Source organism: Acanthopagrus latus, chromosome 23, assembly GCF_904848185.1.
Source record: "Acanthopagrus latus isolate v.2019 chromosome 23, fAcaLat1.1, whole genome shotgun sequence".
NCBI classification, from domain to species: domain Eukaryota; kingdom Metazoa; phylum Chordata; class Actinopteri; order Spariformes; family Sparidae; genus Acanthopagrus; species Acanthopagrus latus.
The window spans coordinates 18,422,979-18,446,821 of record NC_051061.1 but is presented as its reverse complement, the minus strand read 5'-3'; the positions used below and the strand labels follow the sequence as shown (position 1 = coordinate 18,446,821).

General features: G+C 44.6%; 2 protein-coding genes across 2 annotated transcripts in view; one reads left to right on the top strand and one right to left on the bottom strand.

Annotated features, from left to right (window-relative positions):
- The first annotated feature begins 994 nt into the window (after nt 1-994).
- Nucleotides 995-8,922, top strand: tubg1 (tubulin, gamma 1). Its single transcript, XM_037089785.1, has 11 exons — nt 995-1,043; nt 1,429-1,541; nt 1,781-1,948; nt 2,048-2,116; nt 3,636-3,715; nt 3,832-3,958; nt 5,166-5,252; nt 6,675-6,824; nt 6,943-7,095; nt 7,178-7,339; nt 7,750-8,922. The coding sequence occupies exons 1-11, from the start codon at nt 995-997 to the stop codon at nt 7,945-7,947; spliced, it is 1,356 nt and encodes a 451-aa protein (XP_036945680.1). The 3' UTR covers nt 7,948-8,922.
- A 418-nt stretch (nt 8,923-9,340) lies between these two features.
- The window catches only part of plekhh3 (pleckstrin homology, MyTH4 and FERM domain containing H3), a 34,408-nt gene continuing 19,905 nt past the window's right edge, over nt 9,341-23,843 (bottom strand). Inside the window, exons 4-13 of the mRNA XM_037089805.1 lie at nt 23,649-23,831; nt 21,783-21,940; nt 18,886-19,009; nt 17,992-18,289; nt 15,533-15,740; nt 14,628-14,755; nt 13,906-14,026; nt 12,981-13,469; nt 12,664-12,855; nt 9,341-11,686 (exon numbers count right to left, since the gene is read on the bottom strand). Coding sequence (XP_036945700.1) covers nt 11,516-11,686; nt 12,664-12,855; nt 12,981-13,469; nt 13,906-14,026; nt 14,628-14,755; nt 15,533-15,740; nt 17,992-18,289; nt 18,886-19,009; nt 21,783-21,940; nt 23,649-23,831 — 2,072 coding nt within the window. The 3' untranslated portion in view covers nt 9,341-11,515. The remainder of the gene's footprint in view (nt 11,687-12,663; nt 12,856-12,980; nt 13,470-13,905; nt 14,027-14,627; nt 14,756-15,532; nt 15,741-17,991; nt 18,290-18,885; nt 19,010-21,782; nt 21,941-23,648; nt 23,832-23,843) is intronic.

The following is a 23,843-nucleotide window of genomic DNA, read 5'->3' as shown; positions in this document are numbered from 1 at the left end:
AACTATAAGATATAAAATATAAGATTTACATGCACTCGAAACAAATTAAAACGTAATTATTTCCTTTATATACATTACTTTGCATTAAAAGCGGCAACCAAAAAATAGCAGAACGGTACTTGGATGTACTTAACACTACCCAATCTGTTTTTTCATTTTTGTTTTAAAATATATGTTTTGTTGTTTTGATCTTTTGACTTGATTTGTCCATAAAGTCAAAATTCAAGAAGTTCAATTACAACAATTCCGGTTTTCATACATGACAGGAGATGATATTTGGAGTCACAAAAATAAAATAAAATAAAAGCCCACCCCTCTAAAGCTCAATAATAATAATAGAAAAAAAAGAAGAGCGGAGGGAGTGTTTTATTGTGAAATTTCAACAAACAGGTACAGTGGGAATAATTGGTTGGTTAATACCATTAAGATGAAAATCAGTATAAACAATCATATCAATCAAGAATAATTGAAATAATTGAAAAGAAAAATAATATTTTTAAATTATGAGTGTAGTTACACAATGTGGCCGCTGGAGGGAAGCAGTAAATAGCTTCAGCTCCACGAATGTCAAGCATACAAAACGTGGCATACTACACTTCCGGTGAGGAAATTCAAAATAAAACGTAAAAATTACTGTAGGAAACTCGAAATACAAAAGAGAGGGCCTCCTACGTTGATTTTGGGATGCATAAACGAGGACTTCAAACATGTTTCCCAAACCTTTTGGACTTGGAATTTGTCGTTTTGTTTATTGTTTTATGACGCCATCCGCTCCGACACGACAGGAGGCGGTATAAAGTTAAAATGGCGGTTTGCAAGCGGCCATATAAACCGAAGAAGAAGAAGTCCGCTTGAGCGTCACATCAGCACCAAGCGGGAAGGAGCGGGCTGGTAGAGAGACAGTTGGAGGAGTAGAGTCTACTTTTCTTCTATTATTTAGCTAGCAAGCAGCTAGCGGGCTAGCTAAATAAGGAGCAGCTGAAAAAGACTGAACATGCCGCGGGAAATTATAACGCTCCAGCTTGGACAGTGTGGAAATCAGAGTACGTAAAAGGCAAAGTTGATGTTGATATTGCTCATATGCAGTCGTCATGACGTTAGCCAGCGTCTAGCTAGCTAAGATGATATGTCAGGCTGTGGAATGACGCTAGCTAGCTGTGGAGTGATAGTAGCAACACGAGCTAAGATCAAAACACAGCATGAACTAGCAGAACTGACTTGTGAATTATGGGCTTTCTTCATAGTATATGTAGCCTAACATAAGGTGAAGTTAGCTGCTTGTGTATTGTCATTCAAATAACGCCGCAGTTCATGGGGCTTGACGTGTTTAGTGCTCGTTTAATAATGTCACTAACGGCTAACAGACAGACACAACGTTACGTTCACGTTTTGCTCACCTGCTCCTCTTTTTTTTGGTTTTGTTTCCAGTTGGGTTTGAGTTCTGGAAGCAGCTGTGTGCAGAGCATGGCATCAGCCCGGAGGGGATTGTTGAGGAGTTTGCAACTGAAGGAACCGACAGAAAGGATGTTTTCTTCTATCAGGTAACTGGTTTCAGCACTCACTCATTAAGTTCATGACAATAAGCACACATATTCAGTATATACTCAGCTTTTACCTAGTGATGCCTGTGTACAAATGAAGTGCAACACCATTACCAGCCACTAGGTGGAGCGATTGTAGTGCTGTTGCGGAAAGTTACTCAGACCGTGCAAGGACACATCAACCTCCAGGCTGTGCAGTGTCACCATCTAAACACCTGGTTATTCATAAAACTCCTCAGGCTGATGACGAGCACTACATCCCCCGAGCAGTTCTCCTGGATCTGGAGCCGAGGGTGATCCACTCCATCCTCAACTCTCCCTACGCAAACCTGTACAACCCGGAGAACATCTACCTGTCTGAGCACGGTGGAGGCGCTGGGAACAACTGGGCCAGCGGATATTCACAGGTGATCCCTTAACATGGCTTTCTTTTAATATCAGTTAAAGAAATAAAAAAAAAATATAATGCATCTAAAACACTGCTCGCTCTTTTGTTTTTCCTCAAGGGCAAAAAAATCCAAGAGGACATCTTTGATATCATTGACCGCGAGGCAGATGGCAGCGACAGTCTGGAGGCAAGTGTGCCATCTATCTCATACCAACTTCTCCCTGGGGCTGGGACTGATGGGGGCTATGTGGAATTTTGAAAACCGATTTAAAAGTAATGTGATACTGTTTCAAGCAGAAATACTACATGGCACGGTCAACCTACCCTCTGTTACCCTGCTCAAGAGCAGCCCGCACCTAGAGCCTGAACCTCAAACATGCAAAATCATATCAAAAGGATGGTTGTTTGTAGTTAATGTTTGAGTTCATTGGAGAATCTGGTGGGAATTTTGTCTAAATTGTGGATTCATTGTGATATAAAAGGCCCCTGGGCACAGACAGATTAAAGTTCCCTTGCTCCTCTGACTCAAAGAGCCACAAAAGCTACACTTTGTCTCTTCGTGCTGTTAATGTGTCTCTCTTTTGGTCATGTTGTGTCTCCTCATGATCGTTTTGTGACTAAATGCTTGCTTTGCATCTCTTTTTGGTTTCATGTGTCTTGGTGGTGGTTTCACGTCCTTTGGTTGATGTTTTGTGTGTCTTTTGTCATTTCTTTACGTCTCTTTGTGGTTGTTTAGAAGCTCCTTTGGTTGTTTTACATCTCTTTGGTTGTTTTCACGCCTCTTCGTGGTTGTTTCATGTCTTTTGGTTAATGTTTTGTGTGTCTTTGTTGTTTCGTTACGTCTCTCTGTGGGTTATGTTTGAAACTCCTATGGTTGTTTCCTGTCTGTTTGTGGTTGTTTTGCATCTCTTGGTAGTGTTTTTTGTTTCCTTTCCATTTTTGTTGTTGTTTTGTGTCTCTTAGTTGTTTTGTGTTTTTGTTGTTGTCTTTTTTGTCTATTTCAGTGAGATTTCACAGGTGCAGCTCAGGTGGCTCTCTGACCTCTTGGGAACTTGGGCCTGTGCCACTAATAAAGAAATATTTGATTGTATCCAAACACGCCTTCTGATTCCTTAGAATCAGACTCTTGTATGTTTGTTGTGTTAAAACGCATCCAGAAATGAGAAGCTTGATTGAAGCGTTAAAATGTTGCCGGTGCCTGTCATGTTTAAACTAGCAGAGCCTTAGCCGTGCCTCACTTTTTATTCTTAGCCTCTTTTTTTAGTGAACTTTCTTCAGCCGCCAGCCTCCCATGAAATAACACTCACATTTCCCCTCGAAGGTCTGCAATTTCTGTAACTCATTCACATTATGACCCCACATTATCATTGAGTGTGTGCACTCATGTGTGCGTTGGAGAGGAAGGTGGGCCGAGCTGCCGTGAGCGTGTGTATGTTGGCAGGGTGTGGCGTGTAGAATGTCTGGTGATAATAGCCGGGCGAGCGTAGAAGGCAGGTATTACAGGGCTGTCTTGGGGGGGTGAGGGAGCCTATTTGTGAGGTGGGGCTGCACTCCCATTTATATAACTGCCAAGGAAGAGAGGCATTTGCTCACCCACACACATTCAGCTTTCTGCATCAGTAGAGTTTAAGCTTTATACACACGTGGCACATGCTGTAGCTGCAAATTTGAATTGCGAGTAATGAGTAACCCTTTGGTCTTCATAGGGATTTGTCCTGTGTCACTCCATTGCTGGCGGAACGGGCTCGGGACTCGGATCCTATCTGCTGGAGAAACTCAATGACAGGTCCACAAATGCACATGCAACTTGTTAGAACTTGTTAGCGTTTTATTTCGAGCATGAGCGACAACTGAACGGCTAAACGTTTTCACTGAGAATAATATACACTCTTTGATCTCCAGGTACCCAAAGAAGCTGGTGCAGACGTACTCTGTATTCCCAAACCAGGACGAGATGAGTGACGTGGTCGTTCAGCCGTACAACTCGCTGCTCACGCTGAAGAGGCTCACACAGAACGCAGACTGCGTGGTGAGCAGCAGCGCTCATGAATGGATGCTGATTAGTCCCTCTGCTCTCTTTGCCTCACAACGTTGCCATGACTTGGAATAACCTCACAAGATGGCACAAAATGACTCGCTTGTAATTGCTGCACTTGGACGAACCGAGAAGGCAAAACTCATAAACATGGTAGCTAAACTGTTCCATCCTATCAGTGAGCTGAAAAGGGATGCAAAAATGATTTTACTCAAGCAATCAGTCATATTGTTAATAAAAATATGATGTGATGTCAGACCGTTACATCTGGCCTGGTGTGTACTGACGTAAACGGCAGAGGTCGGCAAATTAATGCTGGTCCACATGGCAAACTGTGTGAAGACATCAGAGACATGAAACTCTCACATGAAAGTAGGATATAAAAGTTTGATCAAGTCTCACAGGCCTATTACACACTGCTGCCTCGGTGCCATGAAAACATATTTTGTTAACAGAAACACACAGTGCACTGGACTGGACTTGGCTCAGCCTAATTCTGTTTTTTAAATAATTTAAAGGAACACTCCACCCCCCAAAATAAAACATAAATATTAAGACAGAGATGGTTACTCCAACTGCTGTGAGGTGTGTGGTTTGGTAATGGGACAACACAGTTGTTACTTTTCTGTAACTTCGAAATCCACTGGCCTGATTTGTGAAACTATACCCAGACGTATGCGCGTCTTCCTTTGTTGAAAATCTCTCTTTTTAGTTTGCTTCAGTGTTTGTGTAGCAGACTAATAAAGAAGCAAACTGCAGTGCCAGCATTGAGGCATTACAGGTCAAACTTAATAAATCTCTGTCTTAAAATGGTGATTGTATTAGTCTAAGATGCTCTGACAGTCTAATGGTGTTTCCTCACTAATACCTACTTCCTGCAGGGTCTTGCATAAGGCCCTCATCTTGATTAAATTAGCCAGAGGGCTAATAGAATCTGCCCAAGAATTGGTTCCACTGTTGCAACTGTACAGTGTGTCTTTTATGTTTGAGCTCTGCTAACAACAGCACACTGTGTTGCTCCTTAAGAGGTTCCTTGACTGCGTCATTATTCTGATACCCTCTCAGTCTTCCCCTTAACACAGTAACTGTGTATTGACATTGACTACGTTGTTATGCTGGAGGGAATCTCTTTTTTTCTGGTTTTTCTACATTTGTCTAATAATTGCCCCCTCTGTGTGTGTGTGTGTGTGTTGCGTGTCAGGTGGTGCTGGATAACACTGCTCTGAATCGCATCGCCACAGACAGGCTGCATATCCAGAACCCCTCGTTCTCCCAGATCAATCAGCTGGTGAGTGAGAAACTTGACTCGGTGTTACCTCCTCCAGTTGTTTTCTCTGCCTCTCAGCAGGTTTCAGCTACCTACTTAACCTGTATTTCTGTGAAGGCAAATATCATGACAGACTGTCGTAGACACGTGTCACACACTGCAGAAATTAAAGGATGCATAAACTTGTTTGGTGAGACAGTTGCAAGTCAAACTGGATTTCAGCATTCTCGGAAAAGGGTTCTACAAGGCCGCACACGCAAGATGTCATGTCAGTTTGCCTTGCAATTACACATTTCAAGTTCAGGACTTAATACGACAGTTAGAGGTTTTTTCACCAGAAATGAAAATTCAGTCATTATCTACTCAACCCCATGATGACTGAAAGCCGGGTGTGTTGTTGTCCACAAAACACTGAAGCTTTCTCCTAAACAACTTAAGTAGATGGGGAACTAGAAAACAATAATATGGCACTAAGATCAAAAACTGTTTTGACGTTATGTACACCCTTTGTAAAGCCAGAGTCTTCACTGTAGCTGTTGAGCTATATATAAGCATCTGAAGTGGGTGCACGAGCTCATGCATGAGTTTAGAGAGTTTAGATTACATTTTTAGGTTTTATTTTCTGTTGTTTTTTTTGTACATGTGAAAAACAAGTCCCCGTCACCCAGCCGTCTCAGAGAATGCTGCAATGCTGTTTTGTTGCGAAGCTCCAGAAATGTTTTTTGGACTTCAAAACTTCATCTGACTTTCCATCAGCGTGGGGCGTAAATTATGACTGAATGTTCACGTTCGGGTGAACTTATCTTTGAATAAGAATAATAGATAAAAAGTCCTGCACACTAACATGGCTGTCGGATGGTTCAGTAAGGTAGAGAACAGACATCTGGGTTAATGATGATAATTTCCAGCACAGAGAGTGGAAAACTCACACTGATTTCTCTCCTACTGTTTGTGTTTCTCAACGAGACGTTAGCCTGGCAGCTGGATGGCTCGGTGGATAGAATCTGTGCACTTTTCAGACAGCTTATGTTGCTATACGTCTCATAAAGAGATTGTACTTTGTAAACAAACACAGAACTCGGATCAGGGTGCGAAGTGTTTTTACAATCTTTCTGGTGTAGATAGCACTGTTGGCTTCACCACGAGATATCCAGAGAAACACCTGGAGTCATAAATGTAATATGACAGCTGTCTTAACTTCATCACAGAACCGTAAACTAAGATGTGAATAGTTTGACTATTTGTGCACCTGCTGAAGTTGACGAGAGTGTAGAGAGACTTAAGACTGCTGTCATCAAAGTTATTTATGACTTAAAGTAAACATGCATATTCTAATAACTCAACGGGTCAGTAGAGTTGATGTGATGTATTGCCCAGCTGCAAATCCCTTTCTTACCAGACTGTGGTTAATATAAAGCTTTCTGTCTAACTTCATACACGCAGGTTTCCACCATCATGTCTGCAAGCACAACCACTCTGCGATACCCAGGCTATATGAACAATGACCTTATTGGCCTGATTGCGTCCCTCATCCCCACACCCCGCCTCCACTTCCTCATGACTGGATACACACCACTTACTACTGACCAGTCGGTGAGTGCAGATCTGCTAAAGTGAAACAACGGTGCAAAATGAGTTACTGTTTCATGTTAACCCTGAACCAGTGGACTTTTAGGGGAATTTTTTGATTTTTAAACGTGCTGTGTTTCAGGTTGCCAGTGTGAGGAAAACCACAGTGCTGGATGTGATGAGGAGGCTTCTGCAACCCAAGAACGTGATGGTGTCCACAGGAAGAGAGAGGCAGCCGAGCCACTGCTACATCGCCATCCTCAACATCATCCAGGGAGAGGTCGATCCCACACAGGTACGACTGCACAGCATCTCTGAACAGTGTCTTAACACTTTGGAGAGCCTACAGTCAAAATCTTACTTAACCCTCTGCGTAGGTTCACAAAAGCCTCCAAAGGATCCGGGAGCGTAAACTTGCCAGCTTTATTCCCTGGGGCCCCGCCAGCATCCAGGTGGCTTTGTCCAGGAAGTCTCCGTATCTGCCCTCGGCCCACCGAGTCAGCGGCCTGATGATGGCCAACCACACAAGTATCTCCTCTGTAAGTGCTCGTCTTCACAGTGACTATTTATACAGCAGAGACCCGTGTCCGTTTGTGTCTGAGTCAATACTCCAGGATATACGTTGACCTGAAACTGAAGTTAAGTCACCACAGCAGCAGAAACTGAAGATGCCCCCCCCCCCTTTTTTTCTGCTTTAGAACCAATGCTGTGAAATTGCAATCCTGTGATATCATTATGTTACTTAATCTGAAGTGATTGAGAAAGCAAAACTATTTTCTCATTGTTTTCGGTCTTAAATTTAAGGGGAAATTACAGTCATCCAAGGAAATGAAGTCATTGATTCCATTTCCTGTCTGGTAATATAGAAGTAGAAACAGAAAGTTGGTGAGGTTTAAAGTGGTCTGATAGGTTTCAGGTTCTTGATGTCCTCTTTGTTCATGTCCCACAGCTGTTTGAGCGGACGTGCCGGCAGTATGACAAGCTGCGTAAGCGCGAAGCCTTCCTGGAGCAGTTCCGCAAAGAGGACATATTCAAGGACAACTTTGACGAGCTGGACAACTCTCGCGAAGTGGTGCAACAGCTGGTGGACGAGTACAGTGCAGCTACACGGCCTGACTACATTTCCTGGGGAACGCAAGATCAGTGAACAGACCTTTTGTCTTCTAACTCGACTTCAAACCAACCAGTCAGCATTCATGGTTGGCTAGTTTATTCTAACTCAACTTATGCCCTCCCCCCCTTTTCCACTTTTCCTCTAACACGCAGGTGACCCAAAATAGACAGGTATTTGGCTTTAGCTGTTTCTCTTAAAACAATATTTATTGGCTTGTTCATAGCATGTAATAGTTTTAGTGTGTTTGTGTCTCAAAATTGAAAAGAGACTGAGGGATGAGAGTTAACACCCCACTGTTCACCAAAAAGCAAAAATGACATTGGTTTTTTTGGACTGCGTCACATCCTGGAGCGTCTCTAACACAGTTCAAATAAATCAATCCTTACCTAATAGTTCAGTAAAGTAAGAGTACTGAAATATGTGTTGTACAGAACAATCTATAAATGTCTGTTATAGTTATTTCCTTTCTCCTGAACTCACCCTCCCCTCTCCTTTTTTCCATCAATGTAAGACAACCTGTTGCCTTGTTTTGGTCTATTTTTATACCAAGTACAGTACTTGTGCAGTTAATTTACAGTAAAAACGTCCACCGCCTACGACATGATTGCCTTGAATAATACGAGTATCTTTGACAGAAAGTGCCGTGTGATGGTTAATGCAGGTTTCTGAAATGGTGCTTTTTACCGTCTGTCTGCTGCTGATACACACCGCTCATTTGTTTCCACTGTACATGACCAACAAGAATGTCAAGTTAAAGTTGGGCTTTAGCCAAAAAATGATGTTAATAAAACACCTGCCATACACACCCACAGTAGTCACCTACAATAGAACAAGTTTGCACAGATAAACACGGATGGATCTCATTTTAACATCTCTATAGCTGTAAATAAACTTTAAAGTATAGCTAGTTTTCTGGCTTCCTCTGTATTCTCTAAAATGAATATACTGTCTAATGTTGCTTTGCTTGTTGGACCTGTTTAAAATGATGAATAAACACGTTTTCTATTACTTTGTGTCTTTTTATGTTTCTGGTGTCATCTGAAGATGCACTACAGCATGTTTTCCATAAAAGGTCATTTTATGTTCCATTAGTCAAATCTACAAAATGATAAAACACATTTTTTTTTCCACACCTGGGGCTTTTGTGTCCCAGTGGCTGTTCATCTAACTCAGTTAAGGCTCATTACTGCAGGGGAACTAAAAGGCACTTAGCAACGCTTGCTCAACCAGCTATTGTTTTTAAGCAGAAAAGCTTCGGGGGAGGTACGGCTCTCAGCTCTGCGGCCGGCGCCAAACTTCAGACTTCTATAAAATGTGCCTGGTTGAAAACAATAGTCTGACACTGCTTCACTAGCCGGGGCACAAGAAAGACCTTTTTTTTAAAAATGAAACAAAGGAAATGAGCACTGAAGTACCAGAGACTGAATATGGTAAAATGGTGCTGTTTTTTATTAATTACATACAGTATTTATAGTTTTTATTGCACTTCCAAGTTAGTTAAAAACAAACAATAGTGCAATTAACTATACACACATTACATAAAAAGGTACCATGCAGCTTACAAACAAGCGTAATACAAAGCAACAACATCCGCGGTTTGATTTTTTTTTTCTTTTCATACATGTAGCTCGGAGCTGCCTGCAGCTGCAGTAGAAAAAGCAAAAACCTGCTTCTGAGCAGGTGACAGGGCTGACTGTGCAACGACTCGTCAAGGCCTTTCATGGTGAGACGATTTAAGTCTTGAGGGTGGTTATTGCATGGGATTGTGTAGCAGACAGTACTCTACAAATTATATGTACAAAGCCTATCTAAGGTCTCAGATTCCTAAAAGGTCATCTACTACATTAAAATTAGATGTATGATGTATACAACAGGATGTCTTCATATTTGTCTGACATTCAAGTTTAAAGAAAAATTGGTAAATGTGACGACAAGAAAGATAAACTCGGGGATCTGTCTGCTTTGGGATAATTTCTTCTTATAAAAGCTTATCAAAAAAAAAGAAAAAACAACACATCTTTGGTCCATGCTCAATGACTTGGCGAACTTTGGCTTCACAAGAATACTCAAACAGTGAACACAAAGAAGGAGCTACACAGGATTTACACGTCTGAGCTGCTTTAAGGAGCAGAACCAAAAGCATGTAGGGCATCTGGTTGGATGACAACACATCTGGGTCTGCATTTAAGACAAAGAACAGTAAAAAAAACAAACAAAAAAAAGCAAAGTTTGCATAAATAATACTACAAAAAGCATCCAAGGCCTGATTAAAAGGGTTTCTGTTTAAATAACGGGGCAGGTGGTAAATATGTCTTCCTAAATGATACAGATCTCTGACGGGGGGGTTATGTGAACTCTTAATTTCTTCCATTATATATACATTGTGAAAATAACAATAATAAACAGAGAAGCACCTGTTATTTTTCTGCAGAGCAGAGCTGCATTAGGGTAATAACTGACATAAGCGAAAAATGATCAAATCGGTCAAGTGTTAACCAAGTTTTCGTGTCGAGGATCACAGCCAAGACAAGCAGCACAACAAAGGACGCGAGAGAGCATTTGGTGGAAACTCCTTTGGTTTATGTGAAACGCAATCAACTCAGATCCCGAATGTCATCCAGAAAATGGTTTCCTTGATCAAACAGACGCTCATACTGTACTCGCACGCACAGACACACACACACACACACACACACACACACTGATAATCCCATAGGTAAGAGTCTATATGGCCGTGGCAGCCAAAGTGACTTAGCAACAGTGTTCAACATCTGTTTCCAGTTCCAAGTTCACATGGCTCACTGCATCAACAGTTCCAGGTAACGCAAGCCTGGCGGGGACCTTATGAAAACTGACTGTCTCCGATGAACATGTCAGCAGAAGGGCACGTGAGAGAGTGTGTATGTGTGTGTGTGAGTGTGTGTGTGTGTGTGTGTGTGTGTGAAAGAGACAGAGCGAGGGAGAGGGAGCCAAAGACGAGGGAGGGTGTGTGTCACAGAAAGTTCTCAACACTATTCCAGCAGTGCTTGAGGGACGACTGCCTTCTAGGAAAAGGCAATACAAATATGGCACACTTTCGAAAGAGAGAGAGCGAGAGAGAGAGAGAGTAGTGTTTTCACTGAGCCAAACCTTCACGAGGGGAGTACCACAGCTTATTGTTGCCATAAGTCCAAACTCTTTTGATGCCATCTCTCCCTGATGTAGCAACGTCTCACATTGTCAAGGGAGGGGTCGAGGGGTGGGGTGGGGGCGTTGTTGCCATGTAGGGTAACAGAGGTGGTCGCGTGACAGGATGGGGTGGAGGGTGTGTGACAGCTCATCAGCAACCGCACTGGTTTCTGTGGGTTTCTGGCCTCACTTGCAAAACAGAGCCCCCTTGCCTTCCCGTCCCCACTCCCACCCTCCTCCATCAGCCAGCTCCTTCAGCTGGAAAGCTCAGCAAGGGTTTATTTTCACGGATGGGGAGTGAAAACAGCGCTCTCTTTGTTTTGGCTGCCGTGCCGTTCCCAGTGGAGGAGGCGTGGTGTCCTGAGGACTGGGGCTGGGCCTCGCAGGGGCCACGTGGAGGAGGACGGTGGGGGGTTGTGGGGGGGTGTCCATCTCAAACGGGATGTGAGGGCAGCTCCAGGAGGGTGGGCGTCAGCGTGGAGGCCAGGTGATGGAATCCCACCTCTGTGCTTTCTGTTATGGTAGTGTCCACATCTTCCCCTTTCCCTCGCTGGCGACGGATGGCACTGAAATACGCATTCATCAGCTGCATGATCTCAGTCAGCTGTGACAGAGAGAGATAGAAAGAGAGGGAGAGAGAGAGAGAGAGAGGTCAGACTGGTGGCAGTCTTAGTGTCTGTCTGGCACTGTCACAGGAGGGTGGAGGAGTGGGATGATGTCATTCAGCTGCTAGAAAAACTGGATCCTCCAGAAGCAGAGGATGATGCCGTTTGGTGGATTCTGGAGGACACACACACCTCTAACAGCCTCACATGTGTGTGGACATTTCATCATTTTGACATATTTTGTTTAGCAGCTGTTGCAGAAAAAAAGGAGGAGGGCACTGCGGAGGAGTTCATCTGTGTCTCAGTTATCCTGACCTTGGTGGACATGACCACCAAACCACCCTAAGCCACTTTGACCGTGACCATTACCCTGACTCTGTTTCTCTGACTAAAGAGCTTCGACCTGCACGACTCTTCAACTTCAACTGTAACCCTCGAATCAGCAGCCCTCACTCTAAACTCCAGGCCTTACCATAATCACCCCCTGCAAATCTCCCGTCTTATTTTTTCCTCCTGCCCTGTAGCTCAAAACCCTCCACATTCATGTCAGAGCAATGTGAGGCCCTAAGTTCATAAAAGAAGGAGCCCTTTTCTGAGTTGCACTTCAATTCGCCTGTGCGTCGAATAAATAAATAAAAGCCACTTTTGTGCCCCGGGAGAGATCACAGAGGGATTTTTTGTTCCGTGTGGGAAGATGCAAGCAAATCTACCCCAGTGAAAGCCAAGATTTGTTCTCCGCTGAAAAAAAAAATGTCTGTTTGGAAGGACATCCATGTTTCTGAGAAATGTTGCCTAATATTTTAATCTAACCACTGCAATAAAACTCACCCCCAGTTGCCATTTAATGGCAGGAAGTCAGACTTTTGGTGGTTAGCATCGGTTGGAGAGTGGGGGCAGGTTGTGTGCTCTCTATTTAGACCAAATTAATGAGTGTTTTTAAAGTGGGTCAGAGAGCCGGGGGGCTGAGCCACTATACCTTGGTAGTTTCGAACAGCAGATCCCGATCCCCTGCAGTGATCTTGAAGGTGTTGCTGTCCGACACACCGTAGGAACAGATCTGGCCGTACGGGAAGGACTCCAGGGCTTCTGCCTCTCCCTGTCGATACAGAGACACGGATGTAGCAGCTACACCCAACCACAACTTCTGGGAAAAACTTCCCGATGAACTCTGGAGGGAGGGAGAGGTAAGCAGATGTCAGAACAGCTCATAGCAATCCCTTTATTCATCTCAATAGTCAGAGTGACTCTAAACACTGAGGGAGCAGAACTAAAGTGTAACCTCGCTGTACTCACAATATAAAAGTCCACTTCATACAGAGTGCATCCAAAGCCCGACCACTGGCGTGCAATTGTGAGGTAGGCAGCCATACTGTCCCTGCGGCTGTAGCCGGCCAGACCTTTCCAACGCTCCAAGATGGATCCCATGACGGCTGCTGCCTCCTCCTTCAGCCGGCTCCGCAGGCGCATATCCTGCTCCACCTTTTGCTTGTGTGCTGCTGTTGCTGTGTGACTCCACAGCGTCCCCGCGAGGAGGCCCGAGGGGAAGCGCTGCGTTGCGGGGCAGCCCTGAGCCGCCACCTGACACGGAGGCAGGGCTTGGGGTGCGGTGAGGGACATGAGGATTCGAGCTTCCAGCATGTGACCTGGAAAAAGCTCATCCAGAGGTGGGCAGGGCGCATGTGTGCTGAAGTCCCCCATCAGACACTGAAGCCTCAGGGCAGCTAAGGCCTGCAGGTCCTCTTCACAGGCTGGCAGCTGGCCACGCACCACCATCTCATGACACTGCAGCACCAAGGCCAAACCCGGGCCAAACAGGGGAGAGACCGAACAGGAGGAAAAGAAAGTACAATTTGTCAGTAACAGCCTCATTCCTGCCATCAATCCCTTCTACCCCACCCTGTTTTATTTTGTCCTATAACTCTTTTATGGGAGTCCTCAGGAAAAATTTTCTAATGAAGCCAGCGCTGGCTGCCTTTTGCCCCCTCTGCACCGCAGCCAGTGCTCTTAGTCATGCTTTTTATGCAGTGTGTTTTATAGCAATCACCGCCCGTAAGACATTAATGATTGTTAAGTAAAAACATAATAATCCAATGAAATACGAGAAATGAATCACAGCAGGACAATAAATTATATCTCATTATCAGCACCGAAATAGTCACTCATAACAGAGACGCTCTCAGCGGAGGACTCTGCCCTTTTAAGAGTTCTGCTCCATTACCTGCTCAAAGAGGAGGAGATACTCAATGCTGTCCACTGATATGCTGTCAGCGTCCAACAGGCAGTAGAGCTTGAAACACAGTTTCCATTGGGATTTAGACTCTGACTCCTTGGTGGAGAGGCTGCGCAGAAGAGGGACAGAGAGGGTTAGAGGGCTGATACAAATGTGGTACCATGAATCTTAAGCTGAGATGTTAATATGTTACAAGTTACTGCCTCTTCAGTGTGTAATATTGTTGTTTAGTAACTTAGCAGTTTGCTGAGTTTCCTATTTACCCTGCTACTCAGCACTGTGAGGACATCGACGGCCATGCTTGTTGAAAAAACACAGACCCCTTTTATTCCAGCGGGATGCCTTATCGCTTCATTCAACACTTGTATAACGAAATGACATCAGCCTCACCTTGGCTGGCTTTGCTGACAGAAATAGTGACACAAGTCCAGTTTCCCAGCTGGGTGTCATGTTTGAGACCAGACAAGGTCACCGGTTATCAAGGATACTGGATAACATTCAGCATGGGAGGCAGACTAGTAAAGATAAATATACAATCCGCTGCTCTGTTCTCATTCATCTAACGTGACAAATAGCTCAGATTCCTGCCAGACTTAGTCAAGGTGTTGATAGCACGTCTGTCTGCTTGGTTTTTATTGTGTCTGACTCCCTCACGGTGTCTGCTGTCTGTTCTGGTTTACAGGGTGAAGACTGACATATATTTTTCAAACCTCGTCAGGATGTCTGCGATCAGAGCACTGCCTGCCACCGGCTGCTCCCACAGCGAGTTCTGCTCGAACAGTGCAAACGTGTTTTTGCTGTCTTGTAGGCTGAGCTTCTCCTGCATCCGTCGAACCACCTGGTGAAGGGCAAGGGGAGGAAGAGATGGACACCCACATGGTTAATGGTTGGTTTAATTGTTCACTTCAAAATCAAAAATACATGTTTTTCTCTTAGTTCTGGTGCGATTTGTCCATCTAGATTGTTCTGGCGCAAGTCGCAGAGTCTTGGGGATTTCTGTCTCCTCACAAATATAATGGAACCACTTGGCACTGGTGCACAAAGTGACAAAAAAAAATACATTTGAAAAACTCAACAGCCGTGTGTCTCTCCAGAAATCATGACCCAGTTATCCGGGATAATCCACAGACCTTATTGTGAGCAGTTTCACATAGGAACTGTTTTCTTTCTTCCAACAACACTGCGCAGAAGAAGCCACTCTACTCATGCATTAGTGGCCCGCAGTGTTGACAGCACTACACATTAATGTAACGTGTAATCTTAGCTAGCTCAGTAGATTAAAGTACATGTACGCCTCCTTCTGCACACTGTGATTTGGTTGACGGGTGCAGTTCGGTACAAAAGAAAAATAACTGCACACGACAAGGTCTGTTTATTATCTCGACTACCCAGGTCACAATTTCTCAAAAGAGACACTGCTATGGAGTTTTTTCAAGCTTATTTTTGGGCTCTTTTAGCACCACAAACCGAGTGCCATCCAGTTCCATTATCCAAGAGAAGGAAGGCATCGCTATTTCAAAACAACCTAAATCGATAATTAAATATGTAGGGAGAAGCTGAAAGATAGAGAAAAGTCGTGCCTTAAAAAAAAAAATGCACAAAAATGTGCCCAAACCTCATTGGCAGTGGTGTGTGAGCTGATGTAGAGCTGGCAGGATCCAGGGCCTGGATAGTGCACAGTGCACAGCATCTCCTGTCGACTCATCAGCATCTGGATCTCCTCCCAGGATGGCACACACTCCCGACACTTGGTCTTCTCCAGAGCCTCGCTGATGAATGACGCATAGTTATCCATCTCAGACTCGGGGCTCTGGCTCTGGATCCTGAAAGAAAGAGTGAGACGTCTGGATATGAATCCTGTGTGTGCATTTAGAATTGCGAGATATTTGCTAGAAAAATAAAGTCAACACATTAAAAGAGAAGGATTGTTAATGCCCCTGATGTTAACAGTGACTCACAAGTCTGAAAAGTGTTATGCTGTGATTATGGACTTTGCGTCATCTTTTGATTCAAGACATTTCTTTGGGTTGGCAATGCTCTAGAGTCAATGAGGCGAAGAATGACAAATGTTCTCACTTTGGCTCTTAGGGACTTAAAAGGCTCAACATCCCTCAATCCTTCAAAGAAAAGGAAAAGGGCAAAGAAAACATGTTTGACTTTGGGTAACGCATGGAACAGGAAAAGGTGTTTCCGCTCCTGTGAACCGGAGTGACCTGCCACTTCCTCCCAGTGGAGTGACCAGGAGTGGTAGGTGAGCGTGTGTGTGTGTGTGTGTGTGTGTGTGTGTGTTTGTGTGTGTGTGTGCCTTTGTGTCCCCTCATTTTTCAAAGAGAGGGGACACAAAGGCAGCGGACAAAACACTCCAGCCAGAGCCTGAAGTCCCGCACGCTTTGCAGTGTGAAAGGTGTGAAATGCAACCTGACGGAGTTATGAGCTCAACCCTAAGTAAACACAGGGGGAAAAATAGGAAGGAAACAATTACACCACGATGTTCGTCCCAAAATACACAGAACGGAGGACAGAGAGGCGAAACAAGAGGCCCTCAAACATTCTGGCAGAATGAGAGAGGCCCTCTCATTCCCTCCGCTGTCTCGCTCTCTCATAACTATATGGCCACAGGGTGGGATTTATCCTGCTGAAATGTAATTAGGAATGTTCCACCGAGTCTATGTGATCCTTCCTATACACTCCTCTCTTCACCCCTCTCCGCTCTTTCCTCCTTTTCTTGCCCCCTCCTCCTCTACCCTATTCCCTCTGACAGCAGACTTTCCCTGGGGGTTTCTCAGGGCACTGGGGGAGTGAAGGAGGGTTTGTGGGCCCACTGCCCAGCTCCAGTCTTAGCTCTGCCCAGCTGCAGCCTCAACACTGATCCACAGAGCGAGCGAGTGCGTGAGAGCGCCGGCAAGACGTATCAAAACACACAAGGCAGTGAGTTCCACAGCGTTATTATGAATCACCATCGCATGCAACCGTTCCATTAGCTAGAGGGCGATTCCCACTGCAGACATATAGATAGAAAACTGTAGTGGTTTGGTGGCATGGTGTTGGACAGAAAATCTGGAGCAGGAGATTAACACTGCTAATAACTTAGATTAGCATGCTTGACGGAGGGGCTAATTCAGACCTGCAAATCCAGCCCCAAAACACTGGATCTGTCTGAGGGAACATGCTAACAATGTGAAGGCATATCACGCTACTATATCTAAACCGGTGGTCAACGGTGCTGGCGCCTGCTTTCTGTCCGCTGTCTAGACCTCGTGTTTTCCCTGCTACTGCACGCTGCTGGATCGCCCTCATCTCCCGTTATTCAACCTGTCCTCCCCTCACACACTCTCTCATAACCAGCAACAGACTCCTGGTCTGATGCCCCATTCTCATGGGGACTGGGATGGCATATTCATGAGCACCAAATAGACACCGCAATATTCCCGTTAACTGACAACTGTGGTTTTAACTACCTTAAACCGTCTACAGAGATGGATGTGCTGTTGTTTTTTCCACCTGGCTTCCACAAGACATGTTTCCCGTTGGGACAAATCAGAGCCAGCAAAAACAAGAAATCTCCATGTTTCCATTTAAAACTACAAGGAGGAGTTGATGTGAGCAGCTTTCTTCAGTCTTCAGGATTCATTTATGCTAGCAATACCGTGGATCGCTCAGGTTAGGACAGTATATTCAGCTTTTTAAAAACTTTGATAGTTAAGTTTAATGAATATTTAAAGCATCTACAAGAAAATTAATTTTGTTGTTTCTGGCAGACAAAAGCAGCGTGAGCACCAGCGCCTCTCGTTGTAAAGATCTTGATCTAGTTAGCATGTATATTTGTTTTGGAAGCAGACGATGTTATTTTTCTTTTGTAAACAGCTGTTTGCAGGGTGCGAAGCAATGGGGTTATGTGTTGATATCTAAGTACTGTATTATGATGACGGTGAAACAAAAAAACGAAACCTTGTTTTTTGTGCAGTTGAGACTATTTCATATCCAGTTCAAAGAAATACCCGTAGCACATTTAAAATCATTAAAGTTGACTGTATCAACCCTTCTACACTGAACTGTCGCTTGTGTGCATCTCACCTCTTGAGGTGGAATCGCAGGTACTTGAGCACGACAGCCCCGGGCAGGAAGGTGCAACTCATGCAGGTGAGAAGCTGCCAGTAGCGGAGGTGTGCGGCAGTGTACGGGGCGGGCGTGTAGCTGGTCTGCTTCACTAGCTGGCAGTAGACCTCGTCACGGAGGGGCCGCAGGTCCAAGCAGGTCTGCAGCACGCCCTGGATGATAGGAACCGGCTCCCGTGCCGACTCCAGCTGCTGCAGGCAGTTGAAGAGCTTCACAGCCTCCTCGCGCACCGAACCGTAGCCTTTCCCGCTGTGGTCTGTGGAGAGGACGAAGAGAAGCAGTACAATGTTGTGTTATACACATGTGATACACTCAGGATAACTGTGTGATGCAAACATTTTATCATCCCAACATCACTGAGTTGAAGCTGACATTTAAGCCCGAAAACAAACAAAAAAATGTATTGCACATGTTAATCGTTTTGTTCACTTGTTTGTACTTGTTTTAATAACAGCCAACCCAAGAAAGGTCGGTCTTTAGTGATCTGTATTGTACAGTGTTGTGTTAAATGTTGCTCCGAGCTATTCAAACAGCACAGTAATCACAGAGATTACACTGCTTCTTTCCAATTAACAGTAAGGCCCTTGAAAAGTAGTTACAGAAAACGGTCAATAACTGTGCGTACACGCAGACGTGGGTCGGTCAGTTTCGTTTTGTTAGGTAGCATAATAACCTATTAATACGTTCAGGAATATTACATACCAGGTTGATTCAATTTCATTACTACTACATCAGATTCACTTTCTTTGTAGTCTGTGCAAATTCATTTTTACCATTATTATAATATTTCTACATGCAACTTTACTCATTGCTGCTATGATAACATATGACATGCACATGTTAACTACTTACATGTGTGCTCCAGGCTGCCATAGGGGAAGGGCAGCAGAGGGGCGTACAGTGGGCCTTGGGTGTACTTCAGGATGGGATTGTGCTGGTAGATGTGCTCCACCACCTCAGGGTGGAACTTATTCTCCTAAAGTACACAAGTGGAAAACAAAAACTGTGTTGATAACACCAGTAGACACAGTAATAAAAACAAACTTTCACATGCTTCCAGGTCGGCTGCAGGCCTTTTGAAGGCATGTCAGTGAGCTGGTGATTGAGTGCATCTGCGGGGGGACTGGGGTCGATCTGGCCAGGGTCACAATTCAGCTCTGGCATCTTTCAAAGCAGCAGGAAGGTCAAGTGATGACCTAGCAAACCATACTACCATGACTGACACGTTATATTTTATCTGCTGGTGTCAATGAGTTTAGTGTGCATGTGTTTGTGCCTTTCGCTGCCTTTGCAGATAGATGCCTTCCAGCGGTACAGATGGCTTCCATGCTACTGCCCTCCAGCACCTGTTGCTCATTAGTAACGTTGCCACTGCTCTGGCTCTCTCCTGCCTCAGCAACCCCCCCCGCCTCCGAACCAGCCACCCTTTCTCTCTGGCTACAAGACAAGCCCGCTTTCACCCCTCCTTAGTGGGGCAAAGTTGACACATTCTTCTGAAGTGTTTGGTGCACACTGGTGACAGGCTTGTCTGTTTGAAACGTGGGAATGAGATGCTGCACTGTGGACCATGTGCAGTGGGATACCGCACAACATCCAACATCAGTCATACACTGAACATAGATGGTGAGGACCATGGACTGTCTCACAAATGGAATGGTTTAACATTTTGGGAAGTACCCTTGTTTTCTTTCATGCTAAAAGCAAGATGATTGATGATTGTGTTGTGATTGTGATGACTGACTTTTTAGTGAACACAATGGATATGAAGCTACAGCCTGCAAACAGTTAACTTAGCTTAATGCTAGCACAAAGATCGGGAAATGGTAGGCAGCTAGGTAGCAATATGCACGATCACGATCAATAAGCAATGTAGTACAAAAAATAAGCACAATAGAAATGTCAGAGTGTTAAATGTTAAAATTATGGTTGCAGATGACAGCAGAAATCAACAAGTTTGCTGATTTTATTCATCATAAAAATGCTAATCGCTGCCATTTGTCTACCTGGAAGAGACTGCGTTGTTAGCACAAGGTCACGATGATTCCGTTTAGTCTGTCACATCGCCTCGTTCAACAGCGAGTTGTTACTTTACACTTCAGTCTCTGTACAGATAGACCAGAGCCAGTCGAGCCGTATCTAAGCTAAGTTAGCCTGCTGCAGGTGACAGCTGCATGTTCAGCATACAGACATTAGAGTGGCGTTGATCTTTTAATCTAACTGTCAGCATGAATGTGATCAAGCGTGTATCCCAAAGTGTTTTCTTTTTAAGGATGATTCTTATGTATTAGAACTTAGGCCTCGTTTTCACAGTTTTGTCCATCATCTGTAACACAGAGCTCACCAAAGTAATTTCTGAAGATGTGGTAATTTGGCAGCATTGTGAATGTTACAACAACAACGACAACAGTGGAGGCAAGATACACAAGCAGTTTGTAAACAAGCCTGAAGTTTAGCAAGGTAATCTCTTAACCGCTTTATCTGGAGGAAAAAACAAAACAAGGTTCACATGAAATGTCTCTTATTATCCCACAGCGGACAGGAAAACACAAAGACTTTGCACATACACAAGTACATTTTTTTGTTTGTTTGTTTTCATTTCCTCTTCCAAACATTTTCTTCGTAAGACCATCACACTGTTTGTGTTTCCAGCTCCATTAGATTTCACAACGTACACTTACTCGGGGAATACAGTGTTTTCTTCACAGACCCAGGGTGTAATAAACTGGAATTATCCTGACAATATAATGTTTGGCAGATTTAGGACAGAGAGATCTATTCTTCAGATCTTCTCTCCATTTCTCTCTCTTTCACGCATGGCCTCTGGTTGTAGGTCCAAGGCTGAAACTTCAATCCCTGCTCTCCCATGTGTCTGTGGCTGGTACATGAATCTATGTTGTAAAGATAAGCGAGCCGGCCTGTTCTCACAAAGCCTCTACTGTTCATTCTGTCTTTGATTTTTGCAGCAGCAGTCCTAATTTCACAGTCAGGAGGGAAAATACCTCAACTACTTGAGAAAGTGTGCCTGTATGTAAAGGTGAGGGAGAGAGACAACAACAGCTGAGAGGGATTGAGAGAGAGAGAGACCGAGACTGAGGATGAGTCCTCACAGGGAAACACTGAACAGGGAGCACTTTAAAAGTAGGCCCCCTCAGTTCCTGCAGAAAATTAACTTGGCCCCTCCTGGCAAAGCAGACAGGGGCAGACGGAGGCAAGCAGATTAACCACTTTCTTTGAGATTAGAGACTCTCGTTGGGAGATTACGAAGGCAGGAGGCCAGGCAAAGGACTGCTTATCTGGCCCTGCTGCTTCACACCAAGCCCTCCTCCATCTCCTCTGCCAAAACTGCCCCTCTCTTCACCCCGGGGGCAGACTGATGCAAGACGAGTCATCCGTCTGCTCAATGAGATTCCAGCACGCTGTGCTCTCTAGCAACCCCTGCTCTAAAAATATGGCTGTCACTTAGAAAACACTTAAATCTCTCTTCACGTGAGGAGGTAAAGGGAAGGGCATCCCTTCATGTACCACAAATCCAAATTTTCCAATGGCTAGAAATATCTTTATCTTGACATGGTGTGGCGTGGTCAGGTCTGTTATTATGTCCTGTCACATTGTGGTGGAATAAGATGAGGTCATTGACAAGAGAGAGACAAGCAGAGAAAACTTTGGACTCCAATGAGGCTGTGTGGTTTCCATTTTGACTGCAGTGGGAGCGACAGTGTGCACTGTATGTTTTGTGTTGTGTAACCCACCTCGATGTCTCGAATCAGGAGCTGCGTTGGTGTTTCCACTGGTGCTTTGGTATCAATGATCTTCTGGATGGCACATGCCCAGTGCACAGCCTCGTTGAAATGCTTGGTGTACAGCCTGTAACAGTGCTTCCGCCCATATACTGTGATGCTCCAGTAGCCTGAACAAAACACAGACAATTTATTCTTTTAATATGTGGGCAAAAGCCAGTATGAGCAATGCCGCCTTCTTCCGTGAAGATCTTGAGATAGCTAGCATGTCCAGTTGTTTTGAAAGCCAGTGGAAAAACAGAGGCAACACATTTTCAATAGTATTTTTTTTCCCTTTATGAACACAGGTGAGGTCATGTATCCATTTGTGGCCACGTGAAAAAAGTAAACTTTGTTTAAGTGCTGTACAAATCTACAGAGCAACTTGTTTCCTCAGGCTGTGAGACACAACTCATCCTCAACACTTTACCATTAAATTTTCAGACTTTCCGTGCCGAGATCAGTCAGAATCCAACCTGGTGACAGGCATGTACAGAAATAGCTAATCTTCTTGCTGATGGTTTTCCAGGATGTAGGTCATTTACAGGCATCAGCATTAAAGTGAGATTATTTTATAACCAGTTAAAAGTTCCTTGCAGTAAGGAAATAGGGAAGAGAATAGTGAAATGAACTCAGCACGGGACATCCCGCATGTCTGGCATGACTCTCCCTCTGACTTCCTCTCTCGGTTTCACTGAGGAGCAAAGGTCACCTTAAGAGGAACCTCAGGCCACACCAAAACCAAACAGGAACAGTTATTCTATAGATGAGTTAGGACACAAGTGCTAAACTCCTCTGTGAGTCTCCTCTCAGACAACCTGCAATAAAAGTGAAAAGGGGCGTGCTTCCTCCTTGTGCAGAGGAAGTATTAGACATACCCCAGGCAGCCTGGCCTGATCCGCAGCCGCTCGGCTGTTATCAGGCTTTCCTGCTACGTGACTTGGCATCACGTCCCTCTTTGTTTAGGTCGGTGGTTAAATACAAACTCAAAATATTCTCAGAGGTTTTACAACTGAGAATTTGAGATGTTGCTTTTTCCATTGCCCGCTTTGAACCTGTTCGGTGCCCCTGCATTACCTCTGCTGTAAGGTGCCAATGATGCCAGACATGGAACCCCTAAAGGGAACTAATATTTCATAGTAAAACCTCAATACACTGAGGAACTAACTTTTGAGTGGCAAAGTCTCAGCAGTTTAGGAGGAATACAAAGCGTTTCAGTAGTGAAACAGCCAATATAGCTTGTGACAAAGCCTCTGTTGAACAGTCATTTCTGTCCAGAAAAGTCCCCTGGTATATTGAGTTACTAAGAACTATGTTTGGGTTTGGTTTTATACAATGGTTTGGATACTTCAAGTGGTTTGGTGAAGTCAGCACAACATAATCCCTATCCACCGATGGACAGGCAAAGTTTGAGTAACGTAGAAACTCGAAAAGGTCAAGTCATCCCTGTGTCTGTCCCTGTGCAGCAATGACTCTCTTCTTTATTGTCTATGGCTTTTGTTTCTTTCATCCCAGAAAGGAAAGGCAGATGCTGCCGCTGATTAGTCAAATGCAAGGTTTTTCTAGACCAGCCTTGAGCCACGTCTTTGACCAGACACAGTTGGGACTTCCCAAACTTACTCAGAATTATAGCACCCATGGGAAGAGAAAGGGACCAAAAGACGTCACTGTCATATCGAAAAACCCAGAACAACATCCTCGGAATTTCTGGAAATATCTATGATCACTGCACCGCACAGAAAATTAACCCAGGTCTGACTGGACTCAGCAGGGATTACTGGCAAATCTATACATGAGCATGAGTCAGCTGTGCATCAGCCCGTCTGTGTGCCCCCTCACCGGTCTCCTTGTATGTCTGCTTGTCTGGCCAGATGACGGAGCAGAGGTTGGTGAGGACCAGCGTGCCCAGTCTGCGTGCTCCTTTCTCCGGGCCGCTGTAGTAGTCGAGGGAGTCCTGGCTCAGCACAAACCAGTATCGACGCTGCTTGATCCAGTTGCCTCGCACCTCCCGCAGCAGCCACCCTTTAAAGAGGA

Bases quoted from the DNA above. Each gene is read 5' to 3' on its own strand.
- tubg1 (XM_037089785.1), top strand. From the start codon at position 995: ATGCCGCGGGAAATTATAACGCTCCAGCTTGGACAGTGTGGAAATCAG. The intron at 2,117-3,635 runs GCAAGTGTGCCA...TGGTCTTCATAG, and splicing joins ATGGCAGCGACAGTCTGGAG to GGATTTGTCCTGTGTCACTC. The intron at 5,253-6,674 runs GTGAGTGAGAAA...TCATACACGCAG, and splicing joins TCTCCCAGATCAATCAGCTG to GTTTCCACCATCATGTCTGC.